Source organism: Alligator sinensis, unplaced genomic scaffold, assembly GCF_000455745.1.
Source record: "Alligator sinensis unplaced genomic scaffold, ASM45574v1 scaffold544_1, whole genome shotgun sequence".
Classification (NCBI taxonomy): Eukaryota; Metazoa; Chordata; order Crocodylia; family Alligatoridae; genus Alligator; species Alligator sinensis.
The window spans coordinates 890,691-911,556 of record NW_005841937.1 but is presented as its reverse complement, the minus strand read 5'-3'; the positions used below and the strand labels follow the sequence as shown (position 1 = coordinate 911,556).

General features: G+C 41.7%; 1 protein-coding gene across 5 annotated transcripts in view; it reads left to right on the top strand.

Moving 5' to 3' along the window:
• The window catches only part of PDE5A (phosphodiesterase 5A), a 103,503-nt gene that overhangs the window by 35,456 nt on the left and 47,181 nt on the right, over positions 1-20,866 (top strand). For all 5 annotated transcript variants that reach the window (XM_025199144.1, XM_025199143.1, XM_006019729.3 and 2 more), the window contains exons 4-7: positions 10,763-10,834; positions 12,133-12,222; positions 13,136-13,273; positions 15,825-15,892. In XM_025199144.1, coding sequence (XP_025054929.1) covers positions 10,763-10,834; positions 12,133-12,222; positions 13,136-13,273; positions 15,825-15,892 — 368 coding nt within the window. The remainder of the gene's footprint in view (positions 1-10,762; positions 10,835-12,132; positions 12,223-13,135; positions 13,274-15,824; positions 15,893-20,866) is intronic.

The following is a 20,866-nucleotide window of genomic DNA, read 5'->3' as shown; positions in this document are numbered from 1 at the left end:
CCCCCCCCAGGCTGCCTTTCCCCCCGCCCCCACAACCAAATGCAGCTTCTATAATACCCTATCTTGCAGCTAAAATAAATTGCTTAGGTCCAGAATGTCAATAGTTAAAATCCAGATACAGAAAAGTCCACTCCGCTGCTATGTATCTGAGAGACATCTTACATAGAAGAGAAGCTTTGAAAACTGTCCCCTGGAGAATGCAAGTATTATCTTCTGATCTGTTTGTTGTCCATTGCTGTTTTTAAAGCAATATTCAGCATCGAAACAAAACTATCTAAAAATAAAATCTAAAGAAAATTGTATGTTTGACTATCAAAATCTATGAGACTGATGACTTTTTCAAAAGAGGTAGAACAGGCTCAGGTTTGCCAAAACTTCCATGTGGAGTCTGATATGAGGGGTCCTCCAAGGTCACTCAAAAATAAAGAAAGAAAAATAAAAAAAAAATCGCAGGGTGTGAGGAGGAAGGAGCAGTTCTGACCCATGGGAAAGACTGAAGGATTTTAGGCAGGCTTGGTAAAAGAAAGCAATAGAATTACAGAACTTCAGTTCTTTAATAATAAAACAAACTATTCTAAAGCTGATTCTAGCTGAGAGAACCATGAAGAAGTGTGTGTTTCAAATCTGGGTCTGAACAACTCTGATGCATTTATCCTCAGTCTTAAAGGCAGTAGGAGGCTTATACAGTGCTAGTTTTGTTTCTAAAGAGCTCCCTTTTTCCCCATGAAATAATACAGAAGCAAGCTGATCAAACGTCAAGTTTGACTTAAAGGGCTTTGCAGAGAGTTCTGATATCTGAGGCCCCTGTGCACAATCTCTGATAACTAAATAGAACTTCTGTCCAACCGTCCATATCAGATATCACCATATGGTATGTTCTGGCAATATTATGATCACTTAAAAGAAAAAGCAAGAAAGTTATTCAGCCACAAAAACTGGGTTTTACTCTACCAAGGGAAAAACAAACTGGCCAGCAGTTAAGCCATTTCAAACTGTTTTCCTATTCGAAACTTTCAAGAAATTAACATAAAGCAATGTGAAGCACAGCATTTAGTTCCTTCTGGGATTTTCCTTCTGGAATGTCTCAAGTGTCAGTAGAAGTTTCATAGTTAGACTCTACATTTTATTAAGCTAATCACACTGACTATAAAATGTATATAAAGAAGAAAAACCACAATAAAAACTTTAAAATGGCCTGAATTCTTATCGTCAGTAGTACAGTGGCCACCACTAAGAGTAAATATTAGCCAGCTCATATTAGCCAGCACTTACCACAGAGTTCCCATGGTTATTTTTTTCCCCTTAATTATAAGGGGAAACTAGCATCATCTAGCTACAACTCTACCTGGAAGCCTTGTACCAGTTCAGTATAATAATGCCATTTCAGACATCTGGATTGTTGCAGTTATCTTCTCTCTTGCGAAGATTGCTTATACATTTTGGTTAAAAGTGCTGTAGTATAGTCCTCAAGCATTCTTAGTGTAACAAGACCACTGCACACTGCAGAAAGGAAGCCTTTATAGCATCATAGGAACTTACGATTGGAAGGGACCTCGTGAGGTCATCTATCCAACCCTCTTCTCTAAGCAAGATCATCTCTAATAAAGCCATGCTAGCCAAGGGTCTGTCCAACCTGCTTTTGAAAACTTCCAGGGATGGAGATTACACAACTTCTTTCAGTAGCCAGTTCCAATGCTTGACCAGCTTAGTCAGAAAGTTCCTTGTCATCTCTAACCTTAAATTCCCCCTGCTGCAACTTGAGTCCATTGCTCCTAGTCCTGTCCTGTATAGCCACAGAGAAACACCTGTCTCCATCCTCTTTATAATCAGAATCCTTTCTTTGCAATGTTTGAATAAAATACTAAATTTCTCAAACAATGATACAAGTCTGTTAAATTCTAGGAAATAATTCTCTTATACAGAGGTTATCAAAGTTTTTCTTACTGCATATCCCCTTCCAGATATACCAGCTGCCCACATACTCCTACCAGCATATATTTTATATTTTAACCTCTTAGATGCTAGTTGTTGTTATAATGAAAATTAAATCAGCCATTACACAATTTATCACGTGTACCCCCTGCAGAGATGTCTTGCATGCCCCCAAGGGTATGTGTATCACAGTTTGGGATCCCCTTCTCTAGTATATTCTTAGCCTAGATCAACTCCTCTTTGGGTTACACTCCAAAATGTATAGGATTTTTCTACAGGAACTCTGAGCTGAATTAACTGAAGCATCACTCCCACGCTCTGAGCTGACGTACGTGAGATTCAACTTCCTGCTGGCTTACTAGGTGAATGTTTCATTCTGGCAAAGATCACTCCAATTGTTTGGCTTGTTTATTTTTGTTTTTAATTTTGCCTTGTGTCCTGTCACTGAGTAGTTCTTCCCAATAACTCAGGGTGCTGTGCTATTTATAACATCTTTTTTTTAATGTCTTGCTCAACTTGATGTTATAAATCTAAGCTCTGTCATTCAACCTAGGAAAGTTCTCCACCCCCACCCTATCCCCACCACACCACACTGCAGGTGTCAGGTATGTCTACACAGGAGTCATACTAGGGAGTGCAGTGTAGCTTAGACATACCCAAGCTAACTTTAAACCAGTTAACTCAGATACCTGTAAAAGTCCAGCTCTGACAGCATGGAGTTAATGCTTGACTGCAATGTGGATATACTGCCACTTGACTCACTGGACATGTCAAACTGATGCATGTACATCTTGACAGTTCAGCAGCCAGTGAAGGGATGTGGTAGCGAAGAGACTCACTGGACATGTCAAACTGATGCATGTACATCTTGACAGTTCAGCAGCCAGTGAAGGGATGTGGTAGCGAAGAGAAGGAGATATGATAATGTTAATTAAAAACTGGAGTCTCTAAATAAATATTGTATATAAATATTTTCACGCACATGGCTTGCCCTCAATTAAGATATACCCCTTGTTTTTGCTAGGCAGAATGAAGAAGAAAATATATTCTTGGGCACATCTACACGTGCTATTACTGCACATGAATAAACTGTAGAGCTTATTGCTTATTGGTGGGGAAGGTGTACCTTGGATGTGAGAAGATATGGTAATTGTCCTAGTCTGCACTTTGTAGACATTAATCAAACACCACTTCTACAAGATTAGGGAAGCAGAATAAGCTTGAAATCACAAAGCCCACTATTTCATATGGATAGGCCTCCTTCTCTTTAAATGATACAGATTTGACTTTCTTCTTCCTTTCACCATCCCTTGCTTTAGCAGATCATTTTTCATGAATCTTGAAATCTCAGGGAGCAAAAGAATGTTCTTTAAGTCATAAAGAAAGAAAATAATAATGAAAAAGGGAATTGGCCCCCTTTGTGGCTGAAGTAGCTTTCACAGAATTAGGTCTGAGATCTGAATGTGCAAAAATATAGCAGGAAGCATCAAATAAAACTTGGAATACACCCATGAGCAGTGAAAAAATAAGTTGTTTTCCATGAAATGCTGAGATGCGCACTGCCACTTCTAGGGCTAGGAGTCAACTATCAATTTCAAACAAATAGTAATATAATAGTCTCTGACAAATTAAAGGAAATCTTTCTTCCTCCTCCTCCTCCTGCAGCCTTCCTTTCCCTCACCCCCCTGCAATTTTGGGCTTGGACACCTGGCATATATATACTGATTTACTTAGCCTTTACACTGTTGTTAAAAAGAATAGATACAGCTCTCTGTTGGTGTAATACATTTGAATCTGTAGTAGAATTACCCCAGGAAAAAATCAGGCTAAACACTACAGTTTAAGTTGCAATAATGTAGGTTTGTGTGCCTGTAGCTTATTACCCAGTAGCTGTTTGCCTGAGACAAAGAGACTATTACCTGCTCCCTACCACTTAGTGGTGAGGTGCCATAGTGGTAGCCAACTGCATGCAGCTGTCTGCTTGTCTGTTCACTTTGGATTCTGGTATAGTGTATAGCTATGTACAAAGCCAGTACAAGTTACACCACTGAATGTGTCATGTGTCCATATCATTTGTGTGGATTTTTGGTATTTGCAACATACTTCTTATAGAGAACTATAGAAAAAAAATTCCATGCCAAATACGTATATCCTTTGCTAGGCACAAAGTGGATTCCACATATTTTATATACAAGTTATTAGGCAAGTTTTCTTTTTTTTTCATCTTATGGCTGTATATCAAACATCATTCTGTTTCAGTTTGGGACCAGATCTTCAGCTTGTGTAACCCAGAATTGCTTTCTTGCTGTTAACGCAGTTACACCAATTCATGCCAGTTGAATATCTGGTCCATTTAAGATTTTCCTCTAGAAACATTTGTCCTAATTTTGTAATTACCTTAGAGACTGGAACAGATCCTCTTGAGTTGTGTATCTTTTCCTAATTACCTGGGTCTAGGAGAGTTCCCAATAGCTTGGTTAAAAAATACACATCTGAGGTTTTTATCCTCATTATTGTTACTGGACCAAATTCTGCATAAGTCAGTGGAGTTCACTAGGATTTGCTAGGATATAAATGAGGTCAGAGTCTGGCCTGATACAGTTTTCAAAACAGGTGATTCTGTATGAAGAAATGGCAGATATCACTAAGACATCTTCTAAAAGTTTATCATATCACTGAACCAAAGACATTCTAAAGGTTGTCATCCACATAGAAGTTTTACCCTAATCAGGAGAAACTTGACTTTCTTATTGTTTTATTCCTTTCCCCCCTTTTGATTGTCTGTTAATGAGGGGTGTTGATAAGGGGCCAAAAACGAGCAAGTTAACTTGGTATGCATGTCTTCCCCAGTGAAAGAGAAACCTGCAGTGCTAATGAGGGGAGGCTAAACGGTCTCTTTAGTATATACTAACCGTGTGTTTTTACTGTTTCCTCGCAGCTGCTTAAGCACCACAAGCTTTCCTTTCATAGAGGGAGAGTGTTTACCTAAGCCAAAAGCGCTCACCTTTTGGATGCTTTAGTTGGTCTGTGATCTCATTAAAATTGTCTTAACTCACTGTGGTACACAGCTAATAAAAATAAAAAGAAGCCAGCGGTGTGAGTAAGGACCTGAACTGCAGCCTGCACACCTCTAGGTTGTAGCAAGAGGAGGTGAAGTGGGTAAACAGTTTAGTTACCGTTCAGAGTCAGCTGCAGAAGGATTTAAAGCAAGCTGCACCTCAGTATAGCTATGTGAATGGTCGCTGGATAAGAAATGCATCTCAGTGAAGTCAACAGGAATCTTGCTGCAGGGAGAATTGGGCCACTGGGATGGATCTGACAACCAAGCCCTTATTTAAAATAGATTTTTTTAGTATATCGCTTCCAGTGGTCCATACTGCAAAACGATGATATGATCTGTGTGATACCATTATTCTGGGAAGACTAGTGAAAAACTATGGACTTTGGCAGATGTTATATTGGTCATGTGGTCTATGTGAGTATCACATGACAAATTGTAATACAACAGTGGGCCACACATTAAAATTATCATGGGATATTTTCATGCCACAAAGAAGTTGCTGTTCCACAAGCAACTCCTTTGTGGCTGTTCCACCATTTTTAACCAGGGTTGAACTGGTTTTAATGTTTGGTATGTTATCTGTCTCACAATACTCTCGTATAATAGCTGACAAATGTAACATCTGCCAGGGGCCAAGAATAATCTTCTTTCCCATTATAAATCTGAAACTGCTCTCACGCCCTCTTACTTTTTAACAATAAGAATTTTAATGAATTTCACATATATAGACAAAAAAGTTCTTTTGGTGTTTTCCGTCCTAAAGAGGAATTGAAAACACCATCATTTGAATCCTGCAGCAGACTTTATACCTGTAGGCTCACAAATCAAGCCAAATCTTTAGAGCATCATTTCTGGCTTGTTGCAGATGTTTAAAAAAATGTAATTACATTGAAAGTTTAGTTTTTAGCATAGTTTAGTACAATCTGGGCCAACCTTTTTGGTAGGCATTCTACAAATTATGCCTGCACCCTTTCTGAGTGCCACTTCAATCCGCTTCCCCTGCCTAATCTTCTGCTCTGCTTTCCGCTCCATGCTCTGTGCTCCCTGCCTGAACTGTTGCTCTGTTTTCTGCTTCCTGCCCTACCTGCTACTGTGTTGCTTCTTCTCTGCCTGATCTGCCACATGCCACACACAAGCTGTTGTACCACTTGTGGTACACGTGTCATAGGTTAGCCACCTCTATCTTACTCTTCTCAGTGTGTAATCAGTCTAGATATCACCATTAATAGCATGGTCTTCTATACTGGTAATTTCTCAACCCTAATTCACCGCCATTACAGCTTTGCAGGGGATGGAAATGGCAGGAAAGAATGCAGATAGGACCTAAGCACTCTTAACGAATGGCTGTTTGAATAGCGCTAGATGCATTTACTTTTTTTCTATAGCTTCTGTTCTTGTGGCCATTGATGTAGTTCTGTCTTTGGTGATTTACACCTATAACATTTTTTGTGTAGACAGTATCAGACAAGATGTTCTTTGGCCTGTTCTGTTAGGTTCTGAGCCTGGGTTGGTGTCAGTTCATAGATTTTTAGGGTTGGTAGGGACCTCATTAGATCACTGAGTGTGACCCTCTGCCCTGGGCAGGAAAGAGCCTTGGGGTCAGATGACATTAGCTACCTCAAAAGCAGTAGAGTTAAATCAGTTTCTGTTGGCCAAGGATTGGGACCTTAGACTTGGGTCTAAGAGATGTTTCATGAACAAGAAAGAAATTGATTAAAGTAGCATTTTAAATAAGAGGATCATAAGATCAGAGAAAAATAGGGCTGAAGGGACCCAGCAGGTCATCTAGTCCAGTGCCCTGCTCAAGGCAGAAATATCCCTAAATCATCACAACCAGGTGTTTGTTAACCACCCTCATAGTAATATCAATATAGTAATAGTAATATCAAACCTAAATTTCCCTGATTGCAATTTGCTGCAACCTTTTCTTTCTCTTTTGATACAAGTATGTAGGAAATATGTGTAGATTTATATCTATACTGTTAGAAATAGTATTAGTAAAAATCCTATTATTAAAAGATTAAAAAAAAACCCCAAAATGCATGGGGAATTAAAAATAGCAACATCCAGACCTGAATGTCCTCTCATTTGCAGTGTAAGTCAAGAGTATCTCCACTGAGAACAGACCTGATTTTCTTTTCTCCTACCATACCGTTTTTTATTTGTGTCCACCGTGAAATCACAAAGGTAAATTTATGACACTATCATCATTCTTGTGGCAGAAGATTGCAAGCACAAAGATAAAAGCAGGATCCATAAGAAGATTAAACGACTTTGTGGGATGGTACACCAGTCAACACACACGTATCTTTAAGAAGTGCAATAGGAACATAGATCATTACTGTGCAAGTGAATTATTTTTGGACAAATTTTCTCATTCTTCATACTTGCCCCTGTGAAAGTCTTTCTTTAAATTTCTTTGTTTTTGTTGGCCTCTCTAACAGTTCCCAGTTTCCAAAAAGGATGTCCATGTTCTGTAAGTACAATACAGGGTTTTAAATTAGTCACAAGTTGATGGGGATGGAACAATTTCAAAGCAACCCTGAAATTTCATTTCTGCCCAACATGAGACTCTCAGCTTGTACCCAGGGAGGTGGAATTAGTGCGAGTCAGAAGTCTCATTTTCACCCTCAACTATACAGCAATTTAGCAATCTGGCAGCCAGATGGATGCTTGGTTATTAATAGGAGTGTTTACAGAGATCTGGGCAACAGCTTTCTCCACTCCAAAGGTAGTGGAGAACAAACAAAAAAGGCAAATAAAACCTGATGAGGGAAAACAGCACAAACTCTGGGCTGTGAGCTTGTCAGGGATTGGGGGAAAGAGGATGTTGAGGAAAAACGTGAAATGTATTGCCTAATTTTAAGATGGGATTATGTATACATTTCCTTTGGATGTTGATCCATTCAGCAATCTCTATTGATTAGTTTGGAATTTTCCTCCCCCTGGACTTTTTAAAATTCTGCTTGCCTTGTTCAACAACCTGCAGGTATCTCTGTCTTGTTGCAGAGACAGGAGTGCTGCCCCAAGATGAGACTGAAACTTGACTCAGTCATATGTAAAAAGTGTTCAACTGATTGACTAAATGTGAGATTTCAGTATTGTGCAAGGGCAGCTGCTTTGTGAAAGTAAGCCAATAAACTCCTCAGTGTTGTAAGAGGAAATGGCTTAGATCAGGGGTCAGCAACATTTTTGGATAGAGTGCCAAAAACATCCACAACCTTGACTTGTAAGATGTTGGTGTGCCAGGGAAAGATGATGGGAGAGCCACGAGGGGCCCGATCCTTGCTGTGGCAGTGCAGCCCTAGCCCCTTCCCTGCCATCTGCCCCAAGGTGCACGTGCCAAGCAAAAAGCCTTTGCATGCCACGCTCTAACACCATGCCAAGGGTTACCTACCCCTGGCTTAAATCTTGGCCTGTGGTATGTCTGCTTTGCACTAGTTCTGTGTGGCAAAATGGCTATGCCCCATTTTACATGGCTAGCTGAGAATTCCTCTGGCCTGTCCTGAAGACCAGAGGCAAAGGACAGCTTGAAGGTAGCAGACAGCCACCTTTACTAACCTCAGGTTCATATCAGAGTTGTGTTGGATGTGGATCTAATCCAGGGTGCACTCAGTGGTACTGCTTTCTAGGGAATGCTTTTTAATAGGGGTGCACCGATAGAGAATTTTTGGGCCAATATAGATGGCTGATTTTTAACGAGCCATATTGGCTGACACCGATCTGAAAGCTGATATGCAGTCGGGCAGTCTGGAGAGCAGTCAGACTGGTAAGTTTGTTGTGGAGGAAGAGGCAAGTGGGGAGGGAAGGGGTGTGAGAGGACTTGGATCAAGGCCCGGCGGTGAGGGAAGGAGTGGGGCTGAGGCAGGTGCTGCACAGCCAGGGCGGAGACCGGGATGGAGCTGCGAGTGGCTTGTCTGGAGGGAGTGGGAGGGCAGCTCCCACTGCTGCACGCACCCCAGGAGGGCATGGGGGGGGTGTCCCCCCGGAGCTGCACTTGGGTTAAGGCCGGCTGCTGCTGTGGGCTGGGACCAGGGTGGCACCAGGCTGTTCGTGGTTGGGGGCTGAGCTGGGGCTGCACTGAGGTGGGCAGTGGCAACGCTGGGTGGGAGCTATGGGGGGACTGCAGCCACCCCAAAATCACCATAGTCCCCTCCCAGTGCTGCCACTGCCTGCCCCCAGCACCACCCTGGCCCCAGCCTGCAGTGGCAGCCTGCCCTTGCCCTGAATGCATATCTGGGGGCACACCCCCCCCCTACCATCCTGGGGTGCATGCAGTGGTGGAAGCCACCAACTCATCCCCGTGCCCCCCAGACAAGCCGCTCCCGTCCCATACCCTGTGTTGGCTGTGCAGCACCTGCCCCAGCCCCAGTCCCTCCTTCAACTTGGAGGCTTTGACCTGCCCCCCATGCCCCTTTCCTCACAACAGACTTACCAGCCATACCTGGATGCTCTCCACGCTGCTGGGTTGCACTCCTGGCTGCCTGTATGCTGCAGCTGCGCGTGCACGGAGCATTTATCGGTGGCATTATCAGCTACATTAGCCAAGAAAAGCCAGTTGCTGATACAGTCAATTTTCCTTATATCAGTGCTGATCCAATATGGGACCAATGTATCGGTGCACCTCTACTTTTTAAGGATAATCCCTTAAATATTACATCATGTTTGAGCAGATGTGTTGTTTTGAAATTCATTCTCCACCTTTCACCTAAATCAGTTTACTTCATCAAAAGATGACTTCTCTGGCCGAATATCTTCAGTAAGTCTAAAAACATCAGAAACTCCATTCTTAAGGGACTACCAGTGGGGATTATTTTATGCATTTTAAGAAATAAATTTTCATCTCAATACAGAGAATAACTTGAAATCAGAAGTTCCAGCAGATGTGTTTTGTATTCTGAAAAGAATTGGCCAGGAATGTAAAGCACCCTAATCAGGCTTTTATATAAAAAATTCACAATCTTGTTTGTTTTAAAGGAATTAACAGATGTTTAAGGAAGTTACAAACATGGATTCCAGTTAGCTTCTCTGTTCGTAAGAGGTCTTCCTAGTAGTAAATATATCAGTCTGTTGCTTTCACCAATTATTTCAGAAATAACAGCACAAAGTACTCTTTCTGGTTCAAACAGCAGCGATTTTTTTTTTTTTTTTTTTTTTTTAACCTTCTGTGGAATGACTTGATACATATAAATTATATGATGCATATGGGAACTCTGTTATCTGAGGCCAGTTTGTCAGTCATGCTAATATTCAGCACATCTAAAAGTTCAGACATTGGTTACATTAAAGGTGTAGAAAGGCTGCTGTAGGCCTGGAGCTTAATCTAGGGCAGGGCTGTCCAATTTCTAAGTAGCCAGTGGCCTCACACTGTGCTCCCAGGCACCCCTTCCTCACTACACCAGGTGTGCCCAGGCACCCCACATGCTCCAGGGCATCCTGCCTCACCCGAAACTCCCCAGCTGTAGGCTCCCTGCTTCATCACATCTCTTGGGTACCCTAGGCTTCCCCAGGACTGTAGTCTGCATTGAGCAGCACTGTCCTGCCCTGCTCTGCTGTCAAAGCAATGGGGGAAGCAGTGGTCAGGTAGGAGCCTGGAGCCCTCTATTTTATCCCTTGCAGGCCATCAGTTTGACAGTTTTGATCTAGAGTATCAACCATGGGCATATAATTATACCTGTATTCAGAATTTGTCATCTGCTTTAAATAGTGCTATCCATACGGTCTAGACAATTGCCTGATTTATTTTTCATTTTATTTTCATTGCATCAGGTTGTTGGTGTGGCTCAAGCTATTAATAAGAAATCTGGAATTGGTGGCACGTTCACAGAGCAAGATGAAAAGGTATTTATTATAGGTGGACTCTGTGTGTGTGTGTGTGTGTGTGTGTGTGTGTGTGTGTGTGTGTGTGTGTGTGTGTGTGTGTTCTGTGAGCAATAGATTTCTTTTATGGCAGCAAGAAACCTTGAAATTACCAAAATTATACTAATCTTTGAACAAGTAAAAATTATTGACAAATTATTTTTTTTCTCTTTCTGAAGTTTTCATGAATGTGGGTGTAAATTAGTTTACTTTGGGGTCAGGTTTCTTTCCTCCCCTATTATTTACTGAATGTATTGTTAAACAATCCAGGTTCAACAGCTCACAGCAGTGGTCACCTTATGTGAAAAGAATCTCTCAGTGGGCACTACAAATATCAGATTATCATTAAAGCTGCCAAGCAACTTCTAAAATAATTGCATAACTTAATTTCCATATACATTATTTGCAAAAAAAGAAATGAGGCATTGGAGAAATTATAGTCAAAGCACATCTTTCATAATCAGCAGTGCAGAAAGCATCTTGATTCTGAACTCTCATGTTATGGTGAGGTTTTTTTTCTCAAGTGTATTCAGACTTCATATGCAGGCTGTGATGCACCAAGAAGGGTTGAATTCAGGCCGAAGGAGTTGACTTAAACTTTGGTAATAACAAAGTCAGAATTCATTCTCTTCCCTTTCAGATGGAATGCATAATGAACATCTGCAGGACATCAGAATTAATCCCTTGCTGAAAAGGAAAGCATTCATAGCTTTGCTAACCCACTTTTTAAAGATTTAATTCCTTTGTGTAATAGATTCTCATCATCTTCATTTGATTTTTTTTATGGGTGAAATTACGTTCACATGTATTAAGACGTTTTAGATAACCATCTCCTTCTGATAAAGCTCTACCTAGATAAACAGGAATATCAGCAATTTGTTTTGAAATTGGGAAGGAGATTCCTGATGAGATAGCAATCACAAAGGAAGACCAACCAAAGAAAACATTTTGTGTGACTTGCCAAAATCAACCTTAAACATGAAGCATTATCACAAAATTATAGAGCTGGAGTTCTGACCATAACGGAAGGGGTTTTTGTTAAAAGATATAAACACGCATATTTCTATTCGGTTGAAATCCTGGAGAGAAAAATAGCATAACCATTCTTGTTTTTCTGTAAATACCTTTTGTCTTAATATGCTGTGAAACCATTTTAGGTCTGTGCCTTCATTTCACCTAAGACTGAGATGCTAGCAAGATATTGGAAAAAATATATTAAAAATGTGCTGGTGGATGTTAAATGTCATCTTAATTAATCTTGGTCTCTCGTTGCTTTTCAGGATTTTGCTGCTTATCTAACATTCTGTGGAATTGTTCTTCACAATGCCCAGCTGTATGAGACATCATTGCTTGAAAATAGGCGTAACCAGGTATGACCACCGGATTTATTAAGGGACATGGGGATTTTTATAGTAAGGTAATATTTAGATCCTGTTCTGGACAGCTTATGCTTTTTTCTATATGGTGGACACTCCTTGTTTGTTTTCAATTTGTTTCCTTGTTGGGGAAACCATATGAAAAGGTTTGTAGAAACAAATAGGTGGAAACTATTTCAAAATTTTCCAGTAGGGTAGAATTTCAAAGTTGCTGCTAGAGTGTGCAGAAAAAAGCTTTTGGGTCAGATTTGCAGACCTAGTTCCAAATCCTTAGACAAACTAAGTGATAATCCAGGCACAGTTAACCGGATGAGAATTCTCTCAGCAGAAGTTACAGCTGTACACTATAACAATGTGGTGTCACAAAGGAAGTAGGATTTTATTTAGATCCGTTAGTCATAGTAGATGACAACTGTGTTCAGAAGTAATTTCTGTCATGTAAAACTTAAATCTATTTTTCACTCCTGTGAAAGCTAAAATGCACACACGTACATGCATACACACACTGACAAATATGGAAAAGACATATGCATAACTAATAGTGTCCGTCTGTGAGGGGAGAAAAATGTTGTCATAAAGTGAAAATACTTTCCAAGATTTTGGCATATTTGGAAAGGCAGAATGCTAAATGCCATTCTGGACCTAAACATGTCTTTCTGGTTTAAGACATTGTGCAGCTACATATACTTCCTAATTTCATTAGGAGTCTTCACACTGAATGCTGTTCATGATGCAGGTTCTTGACCTGCTCTCTGTCTGATAATCAAAATTTATGTTTAGTTATAGGAATGCATTATAACTTATCAGACAGGGGAGAAAGCCAGGAGGGCAATTAGTATAACTATTGCTTAACTTACCCTCTGAAAATTCATTAAGCTGGGTTTTGTTGTTTTTATTTTCCTTCCAGGTGCTTCTTGATCTTGCTAGTTTGATTTTTGAAGAGCAGCAATCCTTGGAAGTAATTTTGAAGAAGATAGCTGCAACTATAATCTCCTTCATGCAGGTGCAGAGATGCACCATTTTCATAGTGGATGAAGATTGCCCTGTGAGCGTGCTTCATTTTAACCTATAAATCCTATGAACCAAGCTCTTCACTTTTCTGTATTCTGTTACGGCTGCAGCAAGTACAAGGAACTGGCATATGAGGCCTGCTTTATAAAATAAGAGGCTGGACAGGAAATGCACTAATTTTTCAGTGTCCTCTTTAATTTACTCCTGCTCCCGTTCCCATGCCTACTCATCCTTTGCTTGTAGACTTGCTGACCCCAAATCAGACTCTCTGTGATTTGATACAGCCAGTTTGCATAGAAGGCTCATAATCTGGCAGCATGATTCTACCAGGAGGATCATGTTAACCTAAATGTGGCACTGTTCTGGCATAGGCCTGATACAAGGGCTGATAATACAAGGTAACAGAGAAGGAAAAAAAAAAAAGACAGTTACAGCAGGGTTGGGGCCTACTGTGCTAAATCAGCCATGAGGCATTGGCACCTGGCATGTTTACACCAGGGTAGAAAAAGAGTGAATATGTGGTGTATATCTCTCCACTAGTGTAAATGACTAGAATTCGACTCTTTTTTGACCTGGAGGGATGTGGGCAGTGGGGTCCCCCAGCGCTCGGTCCTTGGGCCCACACTGTTCAACATCTTCATTGGCAACTTGGACGAGGGTGTGAAAAGCATCTTGTTCAAATTCACAGATGAAAGTAAGATGTGGGGAGAAGTGAGCACATTGGAGGAGAGGGACAGGCTGCAACTAGATCTGGACAGGATACAGGGGTGGGCAGATGAGAACAGGATGCGTTTCAATACTGACTAGTGCAAGGTATTGCACCTGGGGTGGAAGAACCAGCAGCATACCTACAGGCTGGGAAACTCCCTTCTTGTCAGCACAGAGGCAGAAAAAGATCTGGGAGTCATTATTGATTCCAAAATGAACGTGTGCTGCCAATGTGGGAATGCGGTCAGGAAGGCTAATCTCACCTTGTCGTGCATCCACAGATGCATTACGAGCAGGTCCAAGATGGTGATCCTCCCCCTCTATGCGACACTGGTCAGGCCGCAGTTGGAGTACTGCATCCAGTTCTGGGCGCCGCACTTCAGGAGGGATGTGGCCAGCATCAAGAGGGTCCAGAGGAGGGCCACTCGCATGATCAGGGGGCAGCAAGGCAGGCCCCACGAGCAGAGGCTATGGGACCTGAACCTGTTCAGCCTCCACAAGAGTAGACTGAGAGGGGATCTGGTGGCCATCTATAAACTGGCTAAAAGAGACCAGCAGGCAATGGGAAAGTCCCTGTTCCCCCGAGCACTATCAGGAGTAACAAGGGATAATGGCTATAAGTTGACTGAGAGTAGATTCAGGCGAGATATCAGGAGGCACTACTTCACAGGGCGGCTAGGATCTAGAACCAACTTTCAAGGGAAGTGGTGCTCGCTCTTACCCTGGGGGGTCTTTAAAAGGAGGCTAGATAGACACCTAGCCAGGGTCGTTTGACCCCAGCATTCTTTCCTGCCCATGGCAGGGAGTCGGACTTGATGATCTGCTTAGGTCCCTTCTGACCCTACCAACTATGAAACTGTGAGAATGTGGTGTAATTATTTCAGGAAAAGGAAACCGCACCAGTAGAAGTTACAATACACCAGTACAAATTGAGTTATGGTGAGGTAAGTATTGTATATCTACAGTTATTCCAGGGTAACCGTTTGCTCAAAGTAATCAGTTATTAATTGTTTTCTTGCTGCTACCCTGTGGTGAGGCACTGTACTAGTGACTACTGCAGCTACTCCAACATTACTATTTATCCCTGATCTTAGTGCATTTATATCAGTGTATAAAACTGATGCACATTACCTCAGTATTAACATGGCCCCATGGTTGCCTTCAGTCTAACATAAGTTAAATCATCCCTCATGTACGTCACAGAAAGAACAGCTCTGCACAGCAGCACCAGCAGCACAAGAGTGCAGAAGAGACATTTATGTCCTCTTTGCATGCTTGCTCACTTGCTTTATAACTTAATGCTTTATGCAATGTATCCAAAGACTGCAATCAGTGGCTTCTCTGTCTCAATGTTCTCATCTATAAGATGATGATGATGATGATGTGTTGCTTCATGGTGGTGTCTGGCGCTAAATTTCTTAGCATTTACAAGGTGCTGAAATACTGTCATGATAAGGAGCCACAGCTTATCAATACATTTAAAAAGATGTAATGGGCTCAGTGGCATGATGCTCCTGGACTGTCTGCATGCAAGCAGTGCACAGTATGCATTTTGTCTGCGATGCAGTGAATGTTGAGAGAGACTGTACTAACATTAAGCTTTGGAGTTGCTTTGTAAACATGCCTGTGCTCACTGTGGGGCGGAGAAACTTTGCCGAGATGCAAGAAGCTTCAGTGATGTAAAGTGGTTATATTTCTTTGCTTGGAGCCAGACATGTTGGTGTGGGGTGTTAAATGCAATGAAATTTGCCTCAAGGCACACACAAGTCACTGCAGTTGATTTTCGCTTTATTACTGCTGTCACTGTTAATTATGATTTTTATTACCTGCAATCTCAATATATTTCTTTGCAGTAAGAATCCCTTTTGCCTTTCCAGGATTCCTTTTCTAGTGTGTTTCACATGGAGTCTGAGGAATTGGAAGATTCAGCTGATGTCCTAAAGAGGTGAAACTTGCTCTGAATTTCAGTTCATCATAGGCCAATGAAAATGTCTATGCTTGCAATCATTTTTCATAACAAACAACTTTCATGTTATGCAAACAGCATTTTAGTCTTATCTCTCTTGTGGTTTAGGGTTTTCCCTGAGATGCATACATCCAACTTTCTCTGGCTTGAATAGAGTCACCCAGCTATATCAGAGGGCAGAATAGGGCCTGCTTTTTAAATCTTTCTTCATTTTCTATGCAATGTTTTTTGAAGTTAAATACACATGGGGAAAAACGGGTAGCTCTGTAGCTCCATCTCACACACTTGTCATTAATTATCTTCCCTTTGTTTTTTAAGATAACTGTATTAGATTTTGGTAACACAAACAAGTTTAACATAAGAACACTTCTTCTGAAGAAAGACAAATTGAGGCACAACTCTTCATGGTCATTGGATAGCTGTGACCCCTGTGTCATTCCCCTTCCACCCCCAACCCATCCCAAGCACAGAATGGAACGAGATACAGTGCATTTTTTCAGCCTTCCCTCTGTGGATGTGGAAGGGAAGGGAACCCATAGGAGTATACTTGACTGTTTTGCAAAGCCCTTCTTCAGAAGGGCTTTGGTAAGAAGCAGCAGTATGCTAGCCAAACTGTATTGCATCACGGGCTGCATCCTCCTGCACACATCTCCTGTCATGCTCCAGTTATACAATCATTACAGAAATATTGCCAACCAGCAACTTCAAAGAATGCCCTTCTAGTTTACATTTCAAGTAGGGCAGGTTTTGAGCCCTACTTAAAACCCAAACATTTGGCAACATAGTTTTAGAAGATGAATATAATCTAACCAAGCAAATTGGAAGGTTACAGCTAAAACTTCCCATAAATAGGATTATTTTCATAGATTTTCAGCACTAGAAAAATTCATTACAACATTGCAATTGTGGTTGTTTCTATTGCAGTATTGATTCAGTGACACTTCACCATGAGTTTTTGTCAGTTAGAAATAAATCAATATCTAGGCGTTCTGGTTGAGTCTTGATTTCTGTATTAGTATAATTTAAGTAGTAGTAGCATCTCAAGATGTTGGTAAGAATTAGCGTTAAGCATTGTACATAGATGTAGTAAGGCTCTGAATGAGTAGTGCTCACTTGAGAAGGGAGCAAGGTAAATAGTAACCATAAGTAGTAACAGTGCTACACGTTCAAACAATTTATAGTGCCACAAAGTGGCAAAGCAGCCACAAAGATATTGCACAAAATATGTGGAAGATCCTTTGGCTTATTTGTATGGCACCATAAATTGAATGTGTAGCACATTCAATTGATTGTGTAGCGCATTCAATTTATGGGGGGACAGGGGTTAGCAACAGGAGTGGGACAGCCCTGGTTCTGATGTTGAAAATTGGCTGCTGGGACAGAGGGTTGCTAAGTTCTCTGGAGGGGGGAGCCTAAGGACTCTAGCTGCTGGAAACCTGGCAACCCCTGAGACAAACATTTCCTTCCCTAGCCTGCAGCCCCTGCACTTTAAAGGCAGAGGCACTTTAACATGCCAGGCTGTAGGTTGATCCCATTATTTTTAGATGGCAAGAAGGGGTGGGGGGAGACTTCTAAATGACACATGTTCAGCTGGGCTGTTCCGGGGTTGGGCTGACAGTTAGCTGACTGTCAGACCTGGCCCTGGGAGCCCCAGGTATCAGACCAACCCAGCCAAGACTGTGAGGACCTGTCTGACAATCAGCTAGTTGTCAGCCCCAGTCTCAACAGCCTCAGATCTGGAACCAGATGGGGGATAGGAGCAGCTCTGGGCCTGGAGCATCTCTATGATTGGGTTGGGGTTAGCTCAGTAGTGGCAAGATTGGGATTGGAAGAATTTTATGGCCCATCCCAAACATCACACTTCCTGCCATGTATATCTACCTTGGCAATGATGTAATTATTTTAACATCTGCCAGGGGCCTACATGTCAAATAATTATCGTCTTAAAGTTTGGGGACTCATGTATTTGTAATTCTTTACATTTACTATACAATACATAAAGAATCCATTTTCTAGGGCTAAAGGATCTCAACAAACTTCTCACATTTCAGAAACATTTCCCATTAAGCAACTGGGGTCATGAGCCCCATATTAAGTGAAGCAGTGTAATAATGATTAGCTGGATTTCTTGCTTAAGCACCTAACCTTCAACCCAGGTCATTACTGGATTTTTTTAAGTAGTGCCTCTTATTTTAACTCTTCTATGTGGAGTATTCTCTCCAGCAAGAGAGATCGTATTTCGCTGAACTTTTTAGTCTAATGTTTACTGTGGCAGGGCACTTTGTGTGCCTGCCACTTTAAGAGGTCAGGCAGTCTGCAGGGCCACTGGCAGATGGGGTCAGGCCTAATTAGAAAGTCAGCTGATCTGGGGGCTGGCAGGTGCAGCTTGGCCTGATCATGGGTGTCACCTGACTGCATGGGAAATGCCTGATTGGAGGAGGGCTGGGCTTTCACAGATGGGTCACAAATTGGCTAGAGGGCTACACACAGAGAGTGGTGGTGGACAGGTCATTTTCAGCCTGGAGGGATGTGAGCAGTGGGGTCCCCCAGGGCTCAGTCCTCAGGCCTGCACTGTTCAACATCTTTATCAGTGACTTGGACGAGGGGGTGAAAAGCACCTTGTTCAAATTTGTGGATGACACTAAGATGTGGGGAGAGGTGGACACGCTAGAAGGGAGGGACAGGCTACATCTAGATCTGGACAGGCTACAGGGGTGAGCAGATGAGACTAGGATGGGATTCAATACTGCTAAGTGCAGGGTATTGCACCTAGGGAGAAAGAACCAGCAGCATACACATAGGCTGGGGAACTCCCTTCTTGTCAGCACAGAGGCAGAAAAAGATCTTGGAGTTGTTATTGATTCTAAGATGAACATGGGCTGCTAATGTGAGGACACGGTCAGGAAGGCTAACCGCACCCTGTCATGCATCCACAGATGCATCTCGAGCAGGTCCATGGAGGTGATCCTCCCCCTCTATGCAACGTTGGTCAGGCCACAGTTGGAGTACTGCATCCAGTTCTGGGCGCCGCACTTCAGGAGGGATGTGGCCAGCATCGAGAGGGTCCAGAGGAGGGCCAAGCCAGGGGTCAAGGGGCAGCAGGGCAGGCCCTACGAGAAGAGGCTACAGGACCTGAACCTGTTCAGCCTCCACAAGAGAAGGCTGAGAGGGGATCTGGTGGCCACTTATAAACTTACTGGGGGGACCAGTGGGGAATGGGAGAGGACCTGTTCCCACAAGCACCTCCTGGAGTAACTAGGAATAACGACCACAAGCTGATTGAGAGTAGGTTCAGGCTGGACATTAGAAGGCACTGCTTTACAGTCAGGGTGGCTAGGATCTGGAACCAACCTCCAAGGGAAGTGGTGTTCGCTCCTACCTTGGGGGTCTTCAGAAGGAGGCTAGATAATCACCTGGCTGGGGTCATTTGACCCCAGCATTCATCGCTGCCCATGGCCGGGGTCAGACTTGATGATCTGCTCAGGTCCTTTCTGAGCCTATCAACTATGAAACTATGAAAATGTGTAGAAATTACTGCTTTCTTTTCTTAACACCCCACCTTCCTTGTTGCTGGCTCCACTCCAGTTTTGTGCCTATCCTTGCATATGTGCATTTAAAGCTGAAAAATAATTGAAACCTAGTCACGTATCAGAAGGGAAGAATGCGGAAGCTCGATGAGAATGGGCGTACAGAAGGAGGTGGGCCCTCTTCCAAAGAAGGCAAAGAGGGTCATTAGAATCAAAGTGCCTTATTTAAATACATAAGAGTATGCAATTAAGAGAGAACTGGTTGATTTGTAAAGTTATTTTAAGTCCTTATGTGGGGAAAGCAGATGGTCTGTGTCAATAACAGAATCACTATGCAATCAATTGTGCATTCACTCTGGGAGAGCATTTTATATGAACTTAGAAGCAGAAGATTTACAAATGTTGCCATCTGCTCTTGGTTTAAAATATGTGGATATCATCTATTACTAATATAATGTTGTCAGCTATGTACAGATGTATATTATTTAAGGGTTCTTTTTATGTGACTTAAGCTGTCATTCATTTTCTGTCCTTCATTTTATTAGACTACTTGATTCATTTACTAAGTGTGGTAATCTATTTCTAAAATATCTCTGACTGTCCTAACATTTAAGAATGTAAATACAACTCAAACCCGGAGCTCGCCTATATGACAGAGATTTTTTTTTAATGAATTTAATTAAATTGGTGAAAGCCACTTTGTAGACCCTTCAGTTTCAGTTTAAATTAGGCTTATTTACTGAATAAATGAGAAGCAGGTTTCAGCTAAACTAAAATGTTCACACAGGGTATATCTATATGAGATACTGCACATTTGTCTAATAACACTGTACAATAGCGTGTCATGACAGAAACCATGCTAATAGCATACTGTGCAGTGTTATTAAGCTTATGCGCAGTAAATGTCACTAAATAACCATGTACCAGTGCTACTGCGCACTTGCTCAGTAACTTTAGGTACTGTGCATTTAGTTAGTGTTTTATTAAGGAAGTACTAAACTAAATGTGCAGTATCTAAGGCGCATTAATGAGTGTGTAGATATGCCCACAGGGAGTGAACCCCAATTCAAATGAAAGGGAAACACAAATAGAGAGGGCTTGTATTGAGTTTATTAGGTGCATCTTGAACAAAGAAAGAGCTAAATAAACTCATGTATATCTTGTGTATTTCCTTATATTTAATGAAAACAAATAAACATGCCTCAAAGTTGAGGATTATAATGCACTCGGAATATTATGAATTATTTGTTCTTCTGTAGTGGCAAGTGCATCATCTAGGATGTTTGAACACTATAATCTCCCTTAATTTAATTTAACTGAGATGTGAATATAAAAAACTTCAGCTGTTCTGCTCAAATAGCTGTAGAGTGCTATTTAATATTTTCATTGACAACATGGGTCACAGAATAGATGAGCACAGCCCACA